The sequence below is a fragment of the Acomys russatus genome, chromosome 14, assembly GCF_903995435.1.
Source record: "Acomys russatus chromosome 14, mAcoRus1.1, whole genome shotgun sequence".
NCBI lineage: Eukaryota > Metazoa > Chordata > Mammalia > Rodentia > Muridae > Acomys > Acomys russatus.
Genome location: NC_067150.1, coordinates 25,816,336 through 25,838,883, shown reverse-complemented (window position 1 = coordinate 25,838,883; position 22,548 = coordinate 25,816,336). Strand labels below are relative to the sequence as shown.

At 38.2% G+C, this 22,548-nt stretch overlaps 1 protein-coding gene across 2 annotated transcripts in view; it reads right to left on the bottom strand.

Annotated features, from left to right (window-relative positions):
• Arhgap32 (Rho GTPase activating protein 32) overlaps nucleotides 1-22,548 on the bottom strand; it is a 154,424-nt gene that overhangs the window by 48,279 nt on the left and 83,597 nt on the right. For both annotated transcript variants that reach the window (XM_051156130.1, XM_051156129.1), the window contains one exon: nucleotides 8,301-8,382. In XM_051156130.1, the coding sequence (XP_051012087.1) occupies nucleotides 8,301-8,382 (82 nt within the window). The remainder of the gene's footprint in view (nucleotides 1-8,300; nucleotides 8,383-22,548) is intronic.

Below are 22,548 nucleotides of genomic sequence, written 5' to 3'. Positions count from 1 at the left end.
TGAAGGAACAAACAAACAAACAAAAAAGCATGCTTTGCTTCTCACTAGTTCTCCAGATTCTCCTCCTCCCTTTTCTTCCCCCTCGTCACAAACAAGGTTACATAATGTGACGGATGTTGAATGTCGCCACGGAGGTTATTTTTAAAGATCAAATGTTGATGCTAGTGATGAAGCTGTGGTGTGAGAACTTACCACATAAGCTTATGAGCAAACCATACGGAGCAAACGAAGAATCACTCCAAGGTGAAGACAGGTCAACAGAAAGTAGCCGTACAAAGAATGAGTGAAGAGAGGGAACAGAATAGAGCCCGAGATCAATGAGCCAATACCATGGAGTGTAAGTGTTGTGGGTAGAAGAGAGAAAACAACAGTTGGCAGTACTTCCAACCTGGTAAAAGATGTCACTAGTTTCTCAGTGGACACCAAGCAACAGAACCAAAAGAAGATGCATTTCCTCATCTCACAGAACATCTGCAGCTTCTTCCATCACACTAGACCCTAAGATTCCCTGCTTTTCTTTCTTTTTTGTTCTCTCAAAATTATATCTTTTCCCTCATAAGCACCATGCCTGTTCTCAGTCTTGGTTAGGACACAAAAACTCAGTTTCATTTTCATCTACACAAATTATTGAACACAATAAGAACATAAAGAACAAAACAGCTTAAAAAGGAAAAAAATCCCATTGCCTTGTTGTATAATAGTATAGGGAGCTTTAAGTTTTCAGACTCAAACTATAGCTGCCTCTTTCCGATTTGGCATCTAACACTGACAGATGGCAATGTTAAAAATAAATAGAACATTCAAGTTGTTTATACTGTAGGCAAAGACAGTTTTAAAGTGTGAAACAAGCCCAAGGCTGATTGAATTTGCATCATCTCTTTCGATCTGTATTAGGAATGCACATTCCCTTAAGCCAACTCTGAGTTGTTTTCAAAAGATAAACCATTTGCTGTTGAAGGTATATTTGTTTTTCTACTAATGATTTAAAATTAACAATGACTTGTAATTCTGCTAATATAAACCCTTCTATAAATGATTAACTTTCTCAGCGGTAAAGGCTTCTGGAGTTATTATTATGAGAAGCATTACTTTTCCATGAATAACATGAAAATATGTTATTAATGCAGACAATTTTAATGCCAACGTTAAACTATGTTTTTTAAAACTCTGGTTATAGGATACTTCTGATTGACATTATCAAAGTTGGGATGTAATGACTTGTAAAATTTTAGCTTACAACACAGGAAGACAGATAAGAAACAATGCTGAAGAAATTACAATATTTTTTGTTGTGCTCATAGAAATCCACCAATCACTTTAACAAGTGGCTTTAAAAAATCTGACACCATTTTTACAACATTCAGCAAAACAAAACTAGAGGGGAAGCCCCTTAGTCTGGTAATGAACATCAATGAAACTGCACACAGATAACATTTTTCTCGATGGCCAAAGACTGAATTCATCCTTCTAAGACCATAAATAAAACAAAGGTGAGTATGCTTTTGACTTCTATTTGGTTTTGTACTGATGGGTCCCACCAAAGAAAACCATGAAGAGAAATTAATAAAAGCTCCTAAGTCAATGTTGCTGCCACACTGGCCAAATGACTTTCAGTATACCTCTTTATCTTGTTTGCTTTCCTACTGTTGAATTACAATAGACCTTTTCTCCTCTCTGAATGGTACTAGGAATTGAACCTCAAGAACAGTCACTAAACATTTCGATGTCTAGCAAAGTTGTATTTTTTTAATTGGCTGGAAAATAAAGACATTTTAAGAGAAGCATAAAAAAAAGCAATTCATGACCAACAAGCCAACACTGCAGTAGATAAACAATCCAACTACCCAGAAAAAGTAGCCACAAAATTACAGGTAATTGTAAATGGTGTTAACTATCTATTTGGAAGACAGTGGCTAGCTAGCTGATGGAATTTGTTGTTGTTGTTGTTGTTGTTGTTGTTCTTGTTGTTTTTTGGAAGATCCCACTATGAGATGTCTCTAAGACAATCAATGGCAATGATCCCACAGACTGAGTGAAAGGATGCAAACAAGTGTATCAAGCTAATCACAGCTGAGATCAAGGCAACAGAGGCAATCTGCTAAGTGATGAAGTAGATTACAAACTCAAAGTAGCAGAAATATTAATGGCCACTACATAGTAACAAAGGGAAACACAAAGATAACAACTGTAATATACATGTATGAAATGCTGGAGCTCCCAATGTCATTAACAAATACTGATAGACGTAACAGGACAATATGGCCTAAGACAATATAATGGGAGATTTCAGTTCCCCACTTTTAGCAATAAGTAGATCAACCAGACTGAAAAATCAAGAAATACACTTCAGAGTTAAACTGTACCACACATGAGGTGGACATAATGGAGAATATCTCATCTGAAAATTACAGTATATATATTCTTCTCAGAGGTTCAAATAACAGTCTCTAAAACAGACTGCATTCTAGGTCATGAGACCAGTCTTAACAAATAGAAAAAAGTTGCTATTTTCATCTATCTATCTTCTATAAAATCTCAAGCTACACAAATACTTGGGATATTGAACAAAATATTCTTGAATGACCAGGACACTAGAGAAGTCAAGGAGGCTGGGCATGGTGGTGCACACCTTTAATCCCAGCACTCAGGAAGCAGAAGCAGGCAGATCCATTGTGATTTCAAGACTAGCCTGGTCTACAAAGTGCGTCTAGGACAGCCAGGACTATTATACAAAGAAGCCCTGACTTGAAAGACAAATAACAAAAGAACAAAGACAAACAAACAAAAAGAAGTCAGGGAGGATACAAAAGTATTGCTAAATAAAAATGAACCTCAGAGATGCAGCAAAAACAGTTTGATAAATGAAGATTTACAGCTATGAATGCTTAGCTTAAAACCCCATGGAGTTTAAATAAATAAATTAATGATGTACTTAAGTCATAGGAAAATCAAGACCTAGCCAAAACCAAAACCAGTAGGAGAGAGTTAATAAATACCAGGGAAAAGTATTAATGAAATGGAGACTAAGAGAACAACGTAAAGAAGAAATGAACCAAAGAGTTGTCTCTTTGGGAAAAAAAGAAAAAGACTGATAATCCCTATCTAATTTAGCTAAGAAAGAACTAGAACACTCAAAACAATAAAATAGGTACAATAAATTCCAATGAAATTCCTATTATTAGAAAATAATTTGAAAACATTCCCCACCCCCAAAATATCTCAGGACGTAAAAGATTCATCACTGACTTCTCCCAGACTTCCAAGAAGTTTTAACCCTTAGTCCTTCTCAAACTGTTCCATAAAGGAGAAGCACTCCAAACGCTTTTGTGAATCCAGTATTACCCAAATACTAAAACCAGATAAAAACACAACAAACAACAAAGAATCAAAGCCTAATTTCCATAATGAATATAGATACAAAAGCTCTCAGTAAAACACTTGCAAAACAAATACAAGAGTACATTAAGATCAAACATCATGATCATATTGCATTTGCTTCAGGATACAAGAATGGTATCCTAGCTTGCTTCTGTGATGAAACACCATGACCAAAAGCAACCGGGAGAGGGAAGCATCTATTTCAACACACAACTCCCAGGGTCACAATCTATCACTGAGGAAAAGTCAGGACAGTGATAGAAGAACCTTAAGGTAGGAACTGAAGCAGAGGCAATGAAGAAGGGCTACTTATTGGCTTGCTCTCCATGGCTTACTAAGATTCCTCTTTTATTCAACCAAGAACCACTTGCTCATAGTGGGTTGGGTTCTCCCACATCAATATTTATCAAGGAAGTACCCCCACAGCCTTGCCCACAGGCCAGTGTGATAGGAGGCATTCTCAATTAAGGTTCCTTCTTCCCTGACGACTGTAGCTTGTGTCATGTTGATGAGGAGGGAAAAAAAAAAAAAACCTAACTAGCACAGATGGTTTAACAAACAAAAAAAATCATATAAATAGACTTAAAGACAGAAATCTGGTGATAATTTCATTAGATACAAAAAAATGCCTTTGATAAAGTTTGAGAAATAATGAAAATTCTTGAAAAACTTGAAGAATAGAAGGAACATACTTCAATATAAGAAAGGCCAGATACGCCAAATCTATAGCATATGATACAGTAAGAGGGAAACTGACAGCATTGTTACTAAAATCAGGAGCAGGATAAGCTTATCCAGTCACTTCAGTCTTAATTCAGTACAGTGTTTTTAAAGTCTTAACTAGAATAGTAGAGCATGAAAAACATGTCAATGAAACATGAAAAGGAAAAGATCAAATTCCTTATTTGCACACAACTAAGACCCTATAGACTCCCCAGAAGACTTTTAAATTTACTAAACACTTTTAACTTAAAAGATAAAAAGGTATATAATCAGCACACAAAAATCAGTAGCTTTTCTATACACCAACAATGTACATGCTGAGAAAAAAAATCAAAGGGAAAAAGAATTCGCCATATTTTAAAAAATAAAATAACAACCTAAGAATAAGCCTAAGCAAGGAGATTAATGACCTATATGATGAAAAATTTAAAAAACAAAAGAAAGAAACTGAAGAAGACACTAGAAAATGTGAAGACTTCCCATGGTTGTTGATTAGAACTAATCTTGTGAAAATGGCTATATTACCAAAAGTTAACTATAGAGTCAAAGTATTCACCACTAAGATTCCAACAGCAGTCTTCACAGAACTTTAAAAAAATCCCAAATATATAATGAAGCACAAGGACCCTGAATACCCAAAGTGATCCTAAGCAGGAAAAGCAATGCTATCAGTACCACAAGACCTGATCTGGAATTATGCTACAGCACCCAAACAACATAGCACGTGACTGGGTCTTTCTCTCCCTCTCTCTGGCCCTGTCCTCTCTTTCTCTGTGTACCCTCTCTCTCAAGAGAATGCAGTAGAATGGAATGTCTAGAAATAAACCATGTAGCGTCAGCCATTTAATTTTTTCAAAGGTGCCAGAAGCATGTATAGGATTCAAGGAATCACTTTGGGGAAAGTAGATATCCACATATGGAAGAATGAAACCTGATACCTACCTCTCATACTATACAAAAGTCAGTTCAAAATTTATCAAAATTTAATATATATTCTAAAAGTTAATATAAGAGTTGAAATGCCTGGAGGCGGAGGCAGGTGAATCACTGTGAGTTCGAGGTCAGCCTGGTCTACAAAGTGAGTCCAAGACAGCCAAGATTACAAAGAAACCCTGTCTCAAAACAAACAAAAAACAAAAACAAACAAATGAAACCAGTAAGATGGGCTGGAGGCAAGCCTTTAGGTCATTTTCTTAATAAGTGATTGATGAGGGCATGCCCAGCCCATTGTGGGTGATGCCATCCCTGAGTTTGTGGTCCTGAGTGCTAAAAGAAAGAAGGCTGAGCAAGCCATGAGGAGCAAGTCTATAAGCAGCACCCCTCCATGGCTTCTGCATCAGCCCTGCCTTCCTTCAATGACGACCAGTAATGTAGACATGTAAGCCAAATCAGTACTTTCCATCCCAAGTTGCTTTGGTCATGGTGTTTCATCACAGAAGCAGTAACCTAAGACAATGACTAGGATATGATGTGACCCATTGTCTCACATTCCCATTGCCAGGCCTTTCCTGTGTTCCTTCAAATCCTAAGTCAATACAAGGCCCTCCTTCTTAAGTTGCTTTTTTCGTGTATTTTGTCCAAGCAATGAGAAAAGTAATTGGCACACCACTTTTGGACACATATCCAAAGGAAGTTACATCAGCGAACCATAAACACATTTATGTTTACTGTTGTAGTAGTCACAACAGCCTAAATATGGAACCAGACAAGATGTCCATCAACAGAAGAATCATTTTTTTAAGTGTGGTACACACACACATCTACTGTAAAGCCAGGCGCATCGGGTTGTCAACTGAGATTAGCTATCATATAGTCATTTACAAGAAAATGGATGGAATTGGAGTCATTGTATAAAGCAAAATAAGCCAGGCTCAGAAAGACAGCTATCATATCTCTTACAAGTCAAATCCGGATTTAAATATATACATTATGACACGGAGTAGGAAAGTGTCTAAAGATAGGAGAAATAAAAGATAGTAATGAGGAAGAAAAAGGCCAAATTCACACATACGTTTTGCCATGTGAAATCTACAAGTACGAAATATTGTCTGGTCTTCGTCAGGTGCAGAATTTAGATATCATGACAACAGATGATCTATTTGAAGGGGAGACCAGTGAGAAGGGAGAACACGAACAGGTGAGGGTAGCTGCAAGTGAATATGAGCAAAGTACAGTGGTGTGTATCTATGTGTCATTATGAAACCTAGTAATTTTACATTAATCAAAACATTATTTTTTAAACGTACATACCAGAAAGATGAAAACATGTCCAAAACTTACATGTGATTGTTTATAGCTTCCAGAAATACAAGCCACTCGACAAGGACAGGCAAATGTTAAGTTATAGCTGTATTATAGCATGGAAAGCCTTGAAAACATTGTGCATAGTGAAGGAAGTGAGTTTAGAAAAAGAGAGTAGGGCAGAAGAGAGTCCAATGCCTGCTAGCTGACGCAGGGTTTGTTTGGGGATAGTAAGAACAGTCTACATGGGCTTTACAACTATGAGGACACTAAAGACCATGACTTACATAGTTTATAATATAAAAAGTCTTGCTAGCGTGTGTGTGCTGTGTCTAGGCACGTGTGCCACAGGACAAGTGTGGCAGTCAGAGGACACCTCTGTGCAGGTATCTCTGCTCCTTCCACCTTTACATGAGCTCTGGGGATGGAGCTCAGGTCACTGGCCTTGAGGGACAAGTGCATAAATTATATTTTAAAATGCGTTTTACATGACTTTATGCCATATTGTAGGAGAAACCTATAATCATCAAAGTTACTAATGAACATTTATCAATCAAATAACCCTAAACAGGACAAAATGTCTGAAAATGATAGAAAATTCTGGCTCAAGTAGAACTGCAGACAACACTGTCCTGAATAATTTTTTTAAACTGAGAAATAAATTTAGTCTCCCTGAAATAAATAACTGACCATGAGAGGAACTGAAACAACGACCCCCCTAACCCGTGAAGAGGTACACTGTGAAAGGCTGGTCCCTTTAGCTTTCTCACAGGTTCAGCCGTGCCTGACGTGTCCTGAGAGCAGAATGGGAGAACACTCAATAGGAAAGAGTAAGCTTGTCTTTTCCTGCTTTTCAAATATGGGTTCTAAACTCCAACCACTGCAGGCAAAACAGTTCAACTGAATTTTGGGGCCCAGAAAAGCCCTCTTCTTTCATTAGGATGAAGGGAAAGAGCAGAAGAAATGTAAGGTAACTTAAAAAAGTGAATTTCACTACTATTCCCACCCAATTTCATTGTTCTTATTTTTCTTTTTAAAGGTTTATATCAAGGCATGTAGTTTACAGCTCTAACCCTAATGCTCAGTAGACAGAGGCAGGTCTGAGGCCAAGCTGCCCTACACAGTAAGATCATTTCTTTAAAAAATAAAAATAAAAATGCATGTCAAATCAGGCACCTTCCCACTAGAAAGGAATTCAGTAGACTCTTGCCCAGGTGAAGCAACACAAATAAATTTAAAAATCCCCATTCTCTTCATTGCTTAAATCACTCATAATACTACTTTACTTCTTTATAACCTGTTGTACATATTTATATAATATAAATAAACTACATGACTAGAAATGCTGTTCAAAACAGTTTTCATGCCCATTCTTACAGACAAAATGCATGTTCTTTGCATCTTTTAATTTCAATTGAGCACACTACTCAGATAAGGTAGGTTGTCAGTCTACCAGTCTCTCTGTCTGCCTCTCTCTTTCTCTCACTGTTCCATGTGTGTGTATGTATGTTATTTGAGAAGTGGTCTCATATAGCTCAGGCTGGACTCAAACGCACAACATAATTGAGTCTGGTTTTGAATTCTGGATTCTCCTGCCTCAACCTCCCTCATCCTGGCATCACAGATGAAGTTCACCAGAGGTGGTGTCCCATGCTACTTCTCTAACTTCCACTCACCTCATCCATCAGAACTACTACTAGATCATTATAAAAGAAAATAATAACAAAGCTTAATCCAACCCACCGTCCATTAAAATTGCCTAAAAAATGAAATCTCATAAAGCGTTGTGAAACACTCTACAAAAAGGGAAAGCATTTAAAAATCAAAACCATATAAAACACGCATTACATCAATAAATGCAATTACAGCAAAGCAAGCAAAAACACTTTCTCAAAATACACTGTATATATCTGCAACCAGCTGGCCACAATCACACAGATGGAAAGGAATATACTCACCTGGTTTTGGCACTGAGTTGGTCACTGACTGAGGAACTTTCTGGTTAATTAACTCGACACAATGACCAGGGAAGAGTCCCACCTAAAGAAAAGCAACAAAGAGAGGGTTCCAAACCAGCAAATAGATCAGTCTGCGAACACTGCCAATTCAGTTCCAGGAATGTACTATACAGCCCCTCCCAAATGATTCTAATATTCCAAGGCCCTGAATACCAGATGATAGTTACACAAACAAATAATAAAACAATCTGTTGCTATGAGTATACGAAGCTATGTGTGGGTTTCTGTCCAAATATCTAAGTCTGCTTTGTTAGTTTCAGTTTTAAATACTCTAAAATTCTTTTATATCAACCAAAATATCTAATCTGACTAGAAGCTGAGCATCAAATAGGTAAAATTATTACTAGCTAACAATTTACTTTGCTGAGATCTTAATCTAGTGGTATTGAGCATCACTACAATAAACAATTATGTTGCTTTTTAAAAAGATTGACACCAAGCCATAATCCAAATTGTTTTAGAATATCTTCTTCACTCTCCTATAAGGTTTCGTTTAAAAATACCACAGTAAAAATAAATTTCTGAAATAATGGCTCATTTAAATTACAATACTCACCCCAGCTAAGGAATCAGCAGTGCAGGTAAGAGGGGAAGCAAGAAGGAAGACAGGGTCCTTCCAACCAGTAGGGCAGACTGGCTCTGCAGAGCACTCAATACCGCCCTTACATTAGAGCTGCCTGCACTGCCTTAGGCGGAACACAACAAGGTGTATTTGGAAAATACTGAGTTCTAGGCACTCAGAGGTATGGTGTGGCCAAGAGAATGAATATAGAGATAAACATACTGGAGAAAACGTATACCGAAAATCTTTACCAATATTTATAGATGTTTCCTCAGATAGGGATATAAATGGGACGCCATGCAGCAGATGTTAAAGGCAAAACATGAAAAGTACGTCATGCTGCATCTCCCTTTGTTGGCAGACGGGAAGAATAGGACTGCCTTCCAAGAGTGTGACTCATGAAGTTCTGAGCTGCAGAGCATCCATCTGGGTGAGGTTATTTTCACAGAGTCATCTGCTACACTCTTATTTCAATTTCTAGATCAATATTCTATGGAACTTATCTTTCTCTCTCTCTCTTATTTTTTTGAATTTTTCAAGACAGGGCTTCTCTGTGTAACCCTGGCTGTGTCCTGGACTCAGTCTGCAGATTAGGCTGGCCTTAAACTGACAGAGATCCACCTGCCTCTGCCTCCCAGAGTGCTGGGATTACAGGCATGCACCATCATGCCCGGCTCTAAGGCACTTCTTAAAGTTATAAAGACACAATGCCAGAGTGAGTTGAAAAGGAGTTCTTAATAGAGTATCAGTTTTTCCTAAAAATTGTGAATTTGAGATTATTAAAAAGCCCTATCTTGCAAAATGATGTGTTAAATATGTTTTATTAGTAAAATTCTTCTATTGTATACTTTATTCAACTTCTTGTTTCTCCAAACAAGTAAAAATCCTTCCAAGATTGGTTGGACTGTGTAAGAATCAACTTGAAAAATCATTTTTTTCTTGTATATATTCTACAAGAGGACTCGAAGCACACAGGCTAACAGGCTGCCTAAAAGGCAAGAGGCTCAATCTTGAATTTGCCACTTGCTAAGTTAGTTTAAAAAAAAAAAAATGGCTTCTCTATAATTCAGTTCCCCTCTCCAAATACCATAATGATAATACTTCTCATACAGTATATATGGAAATTAAGCAGATTAGTCTAACTAGAATGCACATAGTAACCACTTGCCAAAGGCCATGTCATTATCCTAGTGTGCTCGCGACTGACGACTTCAGACTCTAGCTCCTGCACCAGATGAACTGGACACTACAGTGTCTCTGTGTGTACATAAGCTAGGCTACCCTCAAATGCCATTCCTCCATGCTAGCTTAATTCGGTTCAATTTATAAGCACCTGAAATTTGACATAACACCAGATTGGAAAAGTAGCTTAACCACTTCCTAGGCTCTGGGCCCTGAGTAAACAGTTGAGTTTCCAACTTTACAATGAAGAATCACACCACGCACATTTAAAGATAAAGCAAAAATACGTAGCCTATTTCTTGAACTCAGATGTTATCTGAAACTCAACAAACAATGAGTTTCCCATCACTTCCCTAAAAACGCTTCCCAAACCTTGGAGAGTTTCTTCAGAAGACTATGACGTCATGTGCACTATGTTTATCTTTTAAGTTTGTTTCCATGTACGATTTAGGCATATAAAATAATTCCATTCACACCCTGTGTAGATCCACAATAGGTCAACTGAATACCTAATTCTAACCCCTGTTCTCAGTGCTTTTCCTCACACACTGTTAGCCAAGCTAAATATTCAGTTTCTAGATTTGGCATTCCAGTGAAAGTAAGGCATATGTGAAAGCAGTGTCAGGCTATTGTCCTCTGTCCCTTGTGCTGTTAGGCGTCTCAGTCATCACCTGACCACACGGAAAGGCCCAGAGAACCTTAGAGGCCTTTGCCTACCATCATAAGCTGCTGACTCTACTTTACACAGCATTTACCTTTTCTCTTATTTTCTTTTTCCTTCAGGATCTCTAATGGTGAAGGGATCTTTTATTGTTTTATATACTTGCAGAAGACAGAGTCTATATTCCTATTATAAATGACTCATCATAAGCAAGTAAAACTGTATTCTGTTGAAAATATCATTCATTAATATAACTAACCTTGAAAACACAGTTAATGAACACTGATACTTATTGGAAAAATAATTATTCCAGCACACATGAACAACTCTAAACCACTTGAAGTGTGAAGCAGTGAAAGTGCCTAGAATGCCAGCAACAGGACCTACTGCTGTGACATCTTGTTTCTTATCTTTGTCTCTCTGCAATGGTGCCAGGAGGAAGAGAATCATGCCTATTAACCACTGGGTCAAAATAAGTTTCAGCTTTGGGAAGAAGATGGCAAAGAGGCAACAAAAAAAAAAAAGACATTAAAGGGAGGAAAAAAATGATTTGGAGAAAAGGCTAGAACAGAGTAAGGAGGGGCTTACAGAAAGGGTGAGAAGCAGTACTCCAGTAGCTTTCCTTTAAGTCTCTGGGATAAAGCAAGAAGTCAGAGAGGGTACTATACCAGGAAGTGTGCTGCTGTTTAATAATAGGCCCCTATAAAGAAAATGGCTTTGATTTATGACATTTGCTAGTGTTTGTGGCGTAAGTACCCCCATCACACAGTTGTTTTTAAGTGCCAGTGGGGCACAGGATTGAAAATGATGCATAGTAGCACTTGATTATATAATATTTGTATCATACAAACCCACGAGAAGAATAGAACCTCAAGAGCACAAACAGTGATGTAATAGAACAGTTTTAAAATAGTATATTTTAATACAATTCATTTATTATAAGCTTACGTACTGCGATTTGTAGGGATGGCTGCATTTAACAACTATGCTAACAGGATTTTGTAAGTGGCTGCTCACCCCAGTTTGTGTCTATCTACTTAGTCCTGATCCTTCCTGCCCACACTGACAGCTCTTAGAATCAGCAAGTCCTAGCAGAGAGCTGTGATGGGAGAGGCTGTGGCCTATCTTGAGAAAATGTAAGTTAGAGAGAGTCAAGTTTAGCTTCAACAATGAACATACTAAAAATATTTTGGTGCAACTTAAGGAAAATGTGAGGTAGGAAAGCAAGGAGATAGAAATAGCTGCAGCTTTGGTACAAGTAAGAAAAGAAAAGATCCCTGTTTGACAAGGAGGCCTCATCCTAAACATCTTTGAAGCAGAAACCAACACCTAAAAAGGAATTTCAACATGGCAGCAGCATGCTATCACTGACATGCACAGACTTTCTAAGTTTAATTTATGGCTAGGGAAACGAGGGCTATCAGAAGAGCGAAGCCTTTAAGCTAGGCAGAGTTCTGCTGGCACTCAGTCACCCCACAGGTCCTGCTATGGGAGTTATTTGGCCTCAGAAAGCTAAAACTCCAAAGTTTTACTTGTGACTAAAACTTTCTGTACCCCTAAATCTCTGATGTTTATATTCCACGGTTGATGCTAAAATTCGAGGGGTTCTAACACATTCATGCCTATATTCCTCCTTGAAAACTATGCCTCTTTCAATTCTTTTTTTCTATGCAGTATGGACATCATGTGACCATCTGAACATTTAACCAATGCCTTGAGTTTCCTTTCATATTAAACTAGTGCCAAACCAAGTCCAGCAACACTCCAAAGTAAACTAATACTCTTCTGTATCTGCACATCCTATTTCTTAGAGAAATTGGAGCTGAGGATATTCAAACCAATATGAATTCCCAGAAATTCAAGCTTTCCCCCTTTCCACAACCATTCTCAGAGGGTCTATTCTACTTTAGACAGACCCCAGTCTGACCCCCACGCCCTTCCCAGCACCATCTCATAAACACAGATGACAGCTTACAGTGTGAAGTAGTCTAAGATTTTAAAACTAGATCCAACTCTGTTTCCAGTGAATCCCTAGAAGTATAAAACAGTATTTTTCAAAATAAAGAGGACAAGACAAACAAAACAAAACAAAAGGCAGAAGCTATTGCAACAAAAAAATCTAAAAACTGCAGGGTAAGTTCTCAATTCCTTAATTTATTTCAGGTTGCACGTACTGGTGGCAAACAGTTCTTGCACTGGGTTCTTTATGCATGTCTACTTGAGTCTCTCCTCTCCCTACACTGTTCATCTCCCACAAAAAACATATTATGCTGTCTTCTGAAATGCCCACTCCCTAATTTCCATTAGAAAAAAACAGCGTTACAGCCTGACAGACTGGTTTGAGATTCAGAAATAAGATCAAAGATTGGGATATCAATCTGGGAGCTGACAGGAACATGCTATTCAAAGCTCAGGGAGTAAAAAAGAGGCCAGAGCAAAAAGAATGAGAAGGCAATTCTCCCCAAAATATAGAGGTCAAATGGTAGAGCAAGCAACAGAAAAGCAGAACTTGCAAAGTGCTGTGCCAAGTCAGTCAAGAGAAGAAGTGTCAGGAAGTTAGCAATCTAATACTGATGAGAGCTTAGATATGAGAAATAAAAAGAATCATATAAATGTTTTTGCATTAAGCCAGAAACTACAAGTGACATCATAGATGTAGGGTTTAGGAATACACTTGCAATAGATGACTGTTCAAGAAAAGTAGAGTCTACCGCCCCAGAATGCAAAGAACACAGAGCTGAAGACAGTTAAAATACAGGAGAGTCTCTGCCTAAAGCTGAGACTCTTAAAGGCTGCCTAAGTGGGTGCTTCATAAAAACTTGGCAATAGTAAAACATTTCTGCATGTGAAATGACCAAAAAGTACCCAGAAATCACATACTACTGAATCCAAACTATCTTAGGCAGTGCTTCCTTGGGCTGCGCTTCATGGAACTTCAGTTTGGGATCTGAGCACACAACAGGAACAGGAACCTGTACTGTACATGCCATCACACCATGCAGTGCCCATGAATGCCTTGGCTTAGGTTTGAGACTACTGAATGTTATGAGTTACACCATTTTTACTACACAAACAAATTTTTCTGCTCTTATAGAAGCATAAGGCTTCCAACATTTTTAAAGAAAGACTTCCAATATTTTCCTGCCATCATTCTTTAATAACTTTCCAATGAGAGCATCTTTGGGACATTTCATTATAATACTGATTTTTAAACTTCTCTGTTTGGCTGAGTATGGTGGAAGAGACCTTTAATCCCAGCACACACAGGCAAGCAGATTTCTGTGAGTTAAAGGCCAGCGTAGTCTATATACTGAGTTCCAGAATAGCCATGTCTATGTAGAGACCCTGTCTCAAAACAAACAAACAAACAAACAAACAAAAAAAAAAACACAAAGAATCCTGCTGTTTGAGGGTTTGACAGAACTTGCAATAATTTCTGAAATGGCTCTAAACATACTTCTAATCTTATATTAGGCATTTATTCAAAGTGTTAAACTTAGCATTGACAATTATAAAATCAAGTGATCAAATATGAAAAGTGTTGTTAATGTCAGCCTGCAGAATAAAATCTGTAGTCAAGGTTTAATTTGTACGTAAAGATAAACTAGCACATTACCAATAAATAATAAAACCATATGTATACCAAAGAATGGTTATTAAAATAATTTATAATTTATTATTGGTAAATGTTTGATTTATATTTCTATTCTTCTATTTCTATAGAAGAATAGGAATAGAATAGGAATAGACTGTTCTCTGGTTCCAGTTCATGGGTTGTTCTCCGGTGAAAAGGGTTATGAGAAGAAAGAGTTTAAGAAGGCCTGGTCTGAGGCAGGATATAAATTTACATTTGGTAAATGGCCTGAGTTCTCCTGCCATCCTAGAGAACATTCAATCTCATTCATGTGCAGTACCAGCCTAGCAGTGTTTGAGGTAAGGGGGAGGGGTGATTATGGCTCTTGGAGTCAACCTGAGCCTCTAATCATCTCCCTCCTCACTAGTTCTCCACCTTTGGAAAACTGGGATTGCTTTCCCTTGCACTGTCAGTTCTCCAAAATCCACTGTTCCATGCAGAAGGTAAAGGAGACTCCAGAGGCTATCTCATGTCACATGCATCACGTGGTCAATAAAACTCGGTTCTCTCTTACTAATTCGCTTTTTGTTCTTCAGAGTCTGGTCCCAACTATATATTTGTGAAGTTTGGGAGGAAAATATTTTTCTCACCTTCAGTGTAATGGTAATCTTAGAATCGAGATTGGCCAGAGATAGTAACTACAGGAAGTGGGTAATCAGGAATGGAAGAATAAGGAATGACATCAATCACAATATGGAGTGAGTGGCAGAGGTGCCTCTTGCATGGCAAATACCTGAGGAGATTCTGTCTTTATCCTGAGTTAATTCAAGGAAATGCCAAATAAGACAAAATGAATTATAACTGCCTTAAAACTATAAGTAATTTACTTTATTGTTTAAAAAGGCACAAAAACAGGAAAGGGTAATATGTTTAAGTCAGAATGAGTTAATGGTTAAATATGGTTGGCAAGTAAGTTTATAAAACAGAACACTATAACCCAAAGCCAGACATCTTCTCCTATCTTTCATTTGTGGAGTTTTAACGTTTACTTTTGAGTATGTGACCCATTTTGAGTTAATTTTCACAGTTGATACAACATAAAGTAAAGCTCCCTTTGGAGGCAGAACGTTCCTTCATTGAACTGACTCCCGATGGCTGCTAGGATCACTTCTCTAGGTATGTATGGTCTATCTCTAGACTCTCTTCTGTTCCTCTAAGCTGTCTTTATTTGCATCGATACCACAAGCTTTTGATCAGCAGTTCTATGCAGAGCTTCACTTTGTCCGAGCTCTCTACCTGGCTGTTTTTCAAATCAGGCCTGGTTTTTCTATGCTACATCCTCTGTATTTCCATGTGAATTCATTAATCTGCTCATCCATTTCTACAAAAAGAGCTTGTGGGGATTTTTACTAGGTAAGAAAGAATAGCTTAAGATCATAGCCTGGCAACATGCAATAATGGTGCATCTTTAAGTTTACTTGGGCTGTCTTACTTCAACCAGGAAGGTTCTGTGGTGTACGGTGTACACATCATTCACATCTCTTTTCTGAGATAGCTTTAAGACTGCATATTCTTCTTGTAGGTTTCTAGGACCCTCTGGATCCTTCTATCTCTCCATTCTCCCATGTCTAAAGTCCCAATAGGATGTCCTCCCCTCTGTCCCATTTTCTTGGTAAGTGAATACTTTCATGGGACATGCCCTTGGGCTAGTGTCTAGAAATAAGTGAGTATATACCATTTGACTCTTTCTGCTTCTGGGTGAACTCACTCATTATGATCATTTCTAGTTTAATCCATTTGTCCACAAATTTCGGGAATTCCTTGTTTTTAATAGCTGAGTAGTATTCCATAGTATAAATGTACCACAGTTTCTTTATCCAGTCTTCTACTGAGGGACACTTAGGCTGTTTCCATGTTCTGGCTATTATGAATAAGACCGCTATGAACATGGTTGAGCATATGTCCCTGTTGTGTGGTGGATCATTTTCTGGGTATATTCCAAGGAGTGGAATAGCTGGGTCTTGAGGAAGTCCTATTCCCATTTTTCTGAGAAAGCACCAGTTGGATGGGCAGATCTGGGCCCCGGGGTCCTGTTCAAACTATGGCACCAGCTAAGGACAATAAGTGCAGTAAACTCTGAACCCTCCCCAGATCTAGCCAATGGATAGGACATTCTCCACAGTAGAGTGGAGAGTGGGGACTGACTTTCACACGAACTCTGGTGCCCCATATTTGACCACGTCCCCTTGATGAGGAGACCTGGTGGCACTCAGAGGAAGGATAGCAGGCTACCAAGAAGAGACTTGATACCCAATGAGCATATACAGGGGGAGGAAGTCCCCCTCAGTCACAGTCATAGGGGAGGGGAGTAAGGAGGAAAGCAGGAGAGAAGGAGAAATGGGAGGATACAATGGAGAGAATAACAATTTAGATGTAATATGAATAAATTAATAAAATATTTTTTAAAAGACTGCATATTCTAATGCCTTTTTATGCTTTCTCACTAAATGTCATAGCAAAGTTCTCATGTACTTATCCTAAGTAGTTATATCTAAATGTTATGTATTTTAAAGGCAGAAATTATACTGTTTATATCTTTTGTATGTGAAAGTTTCAAAGTTTTTGAAATTATATATGCATGTAGGTAACAGTTTTATTTGTAACTCACTTCAGAGTTAAAATAAAGGGTCTTAGAAGACAGTTATCAAGTAGCAGAGAATGCAGATCTTGCAGATCTTAATAACTACTGCTCATAACTGTCTTATCAGTGGCCTCTGCAGAACTGGAAGTGTCAGCCTTCACTTGGCAGGCCAGATTCTGAAGGTATGAAGTAACGAAAAGCTATGGAGTGGCAAACTCATAGCTGAGCACCGGTGACAACAGCGGCACCAACCTGAAATTTTAAACAGCACCAGTGAGTGAAAACACATAAAATGTACACATTTCTGTGACCTAAAGCACATTTGGTGCAGTCAGAACTCAGTTCTGGACTGTAGCATTCTAGTCACGTACTTACTGTTTCTTTGTTTTTGTTTTTCAAGACAGCCTTGGCTATCCTGGATCTCGCTTTGTAGACCAGGGTCGCCTCGAATACACAGAGATCTGCCTGCCCCCACCTCCCAAGTGCTAGGACTAAAGACATGCGCCACCACACCCAGCCGTATTTACTGTTTCTATGAAACAAAACAATTTATCTCAGTTTCTTTTGTCTAGATTTTTTTCTTTGTGTGTGTATGGGTGTGCTATGCCTGCAAGCGTGTGTGTAAGTACACAAGTCCATGCGTATGCACATGTATACGTGAACACGTGTATTTGGAGCAAGGTTGATACTGGTAATTTTAGTTTCTTTTCTACTTTACTCTTCTTGTGGCAAGGTCTCTAAATCAAACCCAGAGCGCATAGGGTAGTCTTGCTGGCTATCTCGCCCTGAAGAGCCCATTTCTACGTTCCAAGACTAGAATTACAAGTCACCTTCCACACCCAGTCAGCATTTACTGCATTCCGAGATTCTAACCTCTGGTCGTCTTGCTTGTATATAAGCAATCTGGTTCCTGAGCCATCTCCCCTGTCTTGTCTCTAGACTTCTATCACTTAAGTAACAGTTTGGAACCAGATGGTCCACGGTCATCTCACCTACTACAGAAATCTGTGATTCTTACAAGTACACAAGTAGAGGTCACTATTGTTCAATAACTGCAACTGTGATCTATCTTTTCATTACCCAGAATGCCTGTTTCTATTTGGACTCTGAAGTAAACAATAGGCTGTTAAGTTTTTTCCATGTGTAATAAAAGGACTCTATATAAAGTTGTGAGAATTAATTGAAGGTTAATGAAAAGCACTTAGAATAACTTACACATGCACTTATGAAATAACTTCTATTTTATTCCCTCATTCTTGAAAATATGTGGTATTCTAGATAAAATTCATTGTTTATAATATGATTTCTCATTATTTATTTTGAAAAGAAACACTTTGCTCTATCTGATTGAGTTATTAAAAATGCTGCTTTTTCAGAAGGATAAGATTTCTAAGTACCTATATTTTTTATGACATATCATTTACATAGAGTCCATTAAACTCTTGGGTAAAGACAGTATTACTGTTTACAAATTGCTGTGGGTTTTTGTGCACAGAAACATTCACACAGTGTTCTGGAATAACTGAAAAATAAAACAGGTGATCCTTGACTCCTATGGAGAACCATGAGAACACAAGTATACCAAAATGCTGTCACCTGCAAATGGGACTTTATCTTCTAGATTAACCACACTGCCAACGTATGTAAAGGAGATTCCTATGAGTTGGAAGACAGAACAATTACTGAACTGTACCAACTCCCTCCATCTTGCACAGGGTTAAGAACAGGAGGCTGAAGCAGTGGGCTTCACATGTGCATGAAAATCATCTGTGAAACTTACTATCAAACTCAGCCTCCTGCTACATGCTCTGAGATGCTGATACCAACACCCAGTTTTAACACATTTCTCAGGCTGTTCTGATGCAAATGGAATCTATCCCCAAGACAAAAAGCAAAATCCCTGTGAGAACATTACATTTAAACTAATAATGACTGAAGGAAGATGTTCACTACTATGCTTATATAAAGCCTTTTACCTAAGGAAAAAGTGTTCCATGCCTTCCTCCACAATCCCAAGAGTGCGCTACACCTAGGGACATGAATCTGAGAGTGATGCCAGTTATTTTAAAACAGTGAAGACTTCTTCTCCATCTGAAGTACATAATATGATGAAAAACTTAGAAAACAAAGGTAAAGAATTCAATATACTCCTTAGGAGACAAAAACCACACATTTCAGAACTTCAAATCATTGGAGTTAATATAATTTCACACTTCTTATTCCCAGAAATGTAAAGAGAGTCTTGATATACTTAAATACATGGATGAACTTACCCTTCTGTTCCCACAGCTAAATTGCGGTCTTGCTAGGACAATGCAGTGAACATAATGTAGCAAATTGCTGGTCTTAACCAACTACCAGCTGACTACCTGAGTTTACCTAGTACTTACAGAGACAAAATACACCAGAGATGGTCTGGTATCCTACCCCACAACTACTGAGGCAGAATTTGGGAGCGTTAGTCCGAGGACTCAGTGATTCTTATGCACAATAAAGCTGACACATCAGAGCCAAAAATAGTGTGGAAAGAGCAACTGGCAGCAGAAGAGCATTAAGACCGTAATTGTTAAGATGGTCCTGCAGCATCACTAAAGTGATGGCTAAGCCTTCACACCCGACTGCTGTCAATCAAGAACAAGAAGCTTAGCAGCAAGAACCCTTACTGCTGGTGGGAATGTGGAGCGGTCCAGCCACTCTAGAGACACTGGTCGTTCCTTAAAAAGCTAAATGTACTCTTCTATGTGATCCCACAACCACACTGCTTGGTGATCTACCCAAAGGACCTGAAAGCTTAAAATCTATGCAAGACCTACAAGCAGACATAAAAGCAGCTTTACTCATACTGGCCAGAAGCAGCAAGGTGTCCTTCAGTAGGTGAATAAAACATAAACTATGACAAATCCATAATGCCGAATAACGGAGAATGTTTCTTTTTTGAAGAATACAATAAACAAATAAACTGCAGAGCATGAAAGTACAAGAAGTACTATGTGCATGAATTCTATGAAATCATAGAAAACAGCTATAAATTCTATGATTCTAAAGACCAGCATGCTAGAACATGTAAGACTATGAGACAGTAAAAGATCTTTGTTTACCATGGCTTCAAAGAAGGAAGTAGTAAGTGACATATACAAAAGGTGTACAGGATAAGTAAACTATTCTATAGGAAACTGTAATGACCAATATATAAGCTTTGTCAAAACTCACAGAATATACACCAACACTATACACCCTAATTTAAACACTGGATTATAGCTAAAAGAGTATATCAATATTAGTTCATTAATTATAATATAAACCACGTCAAAACTGGTCTTCAGTTGTTGATGGACAGGAACTAAGATTGTCCTCTTATCTCTGTCCAGCCTGAACATCACCTCAGACCACTTTCTAGAAAGAATGCTTATTGTGTGCTGTAGGTGATCTCTGCAAACAGCTGCAAGTTGGCAAACGGCTGTGCTTGCCATTTAGTGAATGCACTATAAACCACAATGTAAGTAACAAAATTATGGGGTAAATGATTAGGTGAAACTCTAAACTCTAAAAATCAAGTCTAGTTGTTTTTAATAAATGAAAATAGGACAATTTCATCACACGGCAATTGCATAGCTAGGTCACAGTAATTACAAGGACAGACTTGCATGTGGAAATCAATCCTGTCATGCCATGTGGTCAGAAAGGAGACAAGACACAAGTGGGACCCTGACAAAAAGAGAAAAGTCATGAAGCCGAGCAGCACTTCTGAAATGTGTGGACATTTTAGAGAGGTCCCCAGCAGTTTCAGAGAATGATACCCTCGCAGACTCTGTCTTCAGACTGGGAAGTGGCGGCCTATGGCCTTTTTCCTCTTTTCCCATCTTCTGAGTCATCTGCACATGGTGACCAAGATTTCTATGCAAACCCGAATTACAGTCACCCTACGCCAAGCAAGCCCTTCACTTGCTGTGTGCCTCTACCATGCAAGCTGTCACACAGTCCCTTCTGTAGGACGTGTTGACAGACTCCATGTGCACAGGCAGCATGTAATCACAGGCTGACTGAGATGCTCATGCATAGCCATTCTCTCTGACAAAGACGTCAACAGGTCACCTAGCACTGCTTCAGGAATCTCTGTCAGATTTTCATAGAACCTAGCTGAGTCTACAACTCTCATTCACAGGAAACACTAAAGAGGGTGTTTGTCCTCTGGGCCATGTCAATAATAGAACAAACATACATGTGTGCATGCACACACACACTACTGTTTAACTTCTGAATTTGTATCACCTATCTATGCCAAAATGTATGACATACAAGGACCTTCAACATAATTTACACTATGTAATTAGAGAAATTTAAAACTCTTAATATTGACTTTCTAAAAAGGGTGACATGAACATGCTCTATAAAGAATGTGTTCCTCTAATACTCTAAACTGTTAAGTGCTTTTAAGGATTACAGAATGTGGGTGCGTTTTGCTAAACACATTTAACTATATACAATAAGGCCCACTCCCGGCTACTATTCTACTAAGCTGGAGTAGTTGCTACCTCTACTGAGACCTATACACCTCAGAATTCAAAACCAACAAGAGTAGGGAGAAAGAACTTGGCAGAAGGGAACTCCTGAGCATACAATGTATTACTGTTATATCAAAGCCAGCACACAGTGACAGCAATGCTCCAGTAAACGGGTGTCGGCCCAGGGTGCTACTGGCCAACCATTACTTTAGTTCTTGCTGGTTGAACAGGAAAGATGTTTCTAGGGCATAAAAACTGAAGTAGAAAGTTCATAAAAGTGGAGAGTAAATCTAGAAACCATACTTAGTGCTCTTCAGGCAATGGGATATAAACTTGAATCTCAGTCTTGGCTCTACTCCCCCTTCACCCTAGCTCCTTGCTAGGATCTTCTCAAAACTATCTTGTCTCTATAACAGTGGGAGGTAATAACTACGTGGAAGGCTTATTAACTAAAAAGTCTGCGTAAGAAATGCTAAGTAACACTTTCCTCAAAGATGTCCAACACATTTTCCCACTCATATTCCTCTATGCAGTTGGCCATATGCACTCTTACTGGTGCAGAAACAGCAAGAAATAATGAGCTGAGTGGAGCCTGTTCTTAAAATACTGAGCTCCTTTTTAAAAAGTTTTGACAGTGACATTTGAAGATATGTTCTTGGTTTTATGGGTACCTCATAGACTGTAGCCCTTAAGAGGAAATTTCAATGTCATCTACAGACACAGCTGCTTTCCTGAGGCCAAGGAAAATGAAAAATCCACATTTATAAGATTTTTATTGTCAAATGCAAATCTCTTTTTCTATTTTTCCTGAGCACAGCAGCACATACTTTTTATCCCAGCACTTGGGATGCAAAAACAGGCAGATCTCTATGAGTTCAATGCCAACCAGGTCTCTATAGTTAGTTCCCAACAGACAAGGCTACTTCACTATATAGAGAGACCCTGCCTCAAATATAGCAAACAAATGAACAACTTTATTTTAAATAATATACTTTAATAATAAATTAAATTAAGTTTATTAGTTTTAAGCTAGTTAATGTATACTAATTTTGTATATTTTTATAAA